General features: G+C 36.5%; 1 protein-coding gene across 2 annotated transcripts in view; it reads left to right on the top strand.

Annotated features, from left to right (window-relative positions):
* Positions 1 to 2,047, top strand: part of LOC122086153 (calcium/calmodulin-regulated receptor-like kinase 2) — a 7,618-nt gene that overhangs the window by 3,792 nt on the left and 1,779 nt on the right. For both annotated transcript variants that reach the window (XM_042654887.1, XM_042654879.1), the window contains 2 exons: positions 282 to 435; positions 648 to 774. In XM_042654887.1, the coding sequence (XP_042510821.1) occupies positions 282 to 435; positions 648 to 774 (281 nt within the window). The remainder of the gene's footprint in view (positions 1 to 281; positions 436 to 647; positions 775 to 2,047) is intronic.

The raw sequence follows: 2,047 nt of genomic DNA, 5'->3' as shown, positions 1-2,047 counted from the left end.
AAAAAAAAAAAAAGAAGGGTTTCTGAACATATTCTATGCAAATCAAGCCTTCTCTTTGCACAATCTCTCAATAAATTCCTTTGAAAACTACATTTTCTTTTTCTAGTATTACAATGATCTGGTGAGAAAGCAAATCAAGAATCCATATTTTAGGAAAAAACATGCCTAGTAGATAAGCATGCTAATTATTGGTAGATCTTCACATAGTATAGTACGAGCTTGGTGTGGGTCTATATGATTAAGTGAAAGACCAAGATCTTTTTATTGGTTTTGCTTGCCAGGGATATTCAAAAAGCCACACAGAACTTCACTACTATTTTGGGACAGGGTTCATTTGGTCCTGTCTATAAAGCTACAATCCCAGCAGGTGGCGTGGCAGCTGTTAAAGTGCTTGCTGCTAACTCCAAACAGGGGGAGAAAGAGTTTCAAACAGAGGTAATTTCTAAGCTGGAATTTTTTTAGAGAAGGATAAGATTTCTGTTTCCCTTTTGTAAAAAATGAAATTTTGGTTCACATTGCATGTGTTACCATTCAAGTCTTTATCTAGAAACAATTAAGACTTTGGAATTTGGGGAAGTATTATGTGGAAATAATTTATCCAAACTCTTATTATTACCGATACTAGCTAAGCCTGGTCATTTCTGCAGGTACTTTTGCTAGGTAGGCTGCATCATCGTAATCTGGTGAATTTGGTTGGATATTGTGTGGATAAGGGTCAGCACATGTTGTTATATGAATTTATGAGTAATGGGAGCTTGGAAAACCTGTTATATAGTAAGTAAAGAGTCATATTTATTTTCTTTGTCATAAACCACTTATGTTTGATGCATTGCTAATCTAGATGGATGTTTCATCTTATTGATTAGGTGGATTCCCATTCATCTGATGAGTATATGTTTAAATTGAAGTCAGATCCCAGAGTATTATATTTTAAAACTCATGAGACAAACTCTTACCTTCATCACTTTTATGTTTATCATTTAGACTGAACACAAATGGATTACTAAATATCCATCTTACTGAGTGTCCTGTAATGTTGGATTCAGGAGTGGGTGTGGGGAAGAGAGGAGCTAGTTTCATCCCAAATGAACAAGGTTTTTGACTTTTGGTACTGAGAAGCCCATCCAGCAGGCCCATATTGATGGCCCTAGGAGGCAGCACATGCAACCTTTAATTTATTGATCTTGGCAAAATTTTGGGATTTAAGGTTTAGATGCCTTTTCATGCCTGACCTTTAAAAATGTGGAGATCAAGAAGTATATAAACTTTGGGGAAATTTTAAACCATGGTTAGGATTGTCCTGTCAATACTAATTAGGGCTATTCACCCATCCAACATATGTAACATCCGTTTATAGACCCAACAGCTTATGGTCAAATGAACCCTGAAGCTGTGGGTTATCATGCCATCCTTGTTCATGCTAGCATGGCAGTTCAGCAATTTATTCATCTAATTATGGGTCCATTGCCCCTTCCTATCATACTATCACGTTCTGCATTCTTGTTTCTGGCATTTCTTTGTTCTCCTTTGTATATGCGAACTCTTTTTTCCATATAAAAAGCGATGAGTGGGTGTGGGGATTACTAGCAGTGATGAGTAGGGATTATTCCACTGAACTGGCCAGATGCTGTCACAGTTTTCTACAATTCGAAACAATGGGTTAACTTATTTCACCTAAGGCTTAGATGTTCTAGAATTAACCACTTTATGTTAGTCGTAGTTATTAAAATCAGGATGTGTATTGAATTGTAAGGGGTTCAGTTCTGGTTCAATTTGATCTAAAAGAATTAAAATAAAATAAAAAGTAAAAATTTGGCTCACAGGGTGTAGGAAGAAAAGCTGCGAAACTGAATCAGGTGGTTTTCTGTGGTGCTCAGAAAATCATCTAAATCGAGTGGTTTGGCTTGGTTTTTTAGTACTAGGTGGTTTTTATATGAAGACCGAATTGAAATGGTCCCGACCAGCTCAAATGTGCTAATCCTAGACTGAATGTCAACTAAGTGATAAACTAGATTATAATTTTAGTTTCCACCCCCACCACCCCACC

The sequence above is a fragment of the Macadamia integrifolia genome, chromosome 1, assembly GCF_013358625.1.
Source record: "Macadamia integrifolia cultivar HAES 741 chromosome 1, SCU_Mint_v3, whole genome shotgun sequence".
NCBI lineage: Eukaryota > Viridiplantae > Streptophyta > Magnoliopsida > Proteales > Proteaceae > Macadamia > Macadamia integrifolia.
The sequence above is the reverse complement of the archived record's forward strand: the minus strand, read 5'-3'. Positions and strand labels throughout refer to the sequence as shown.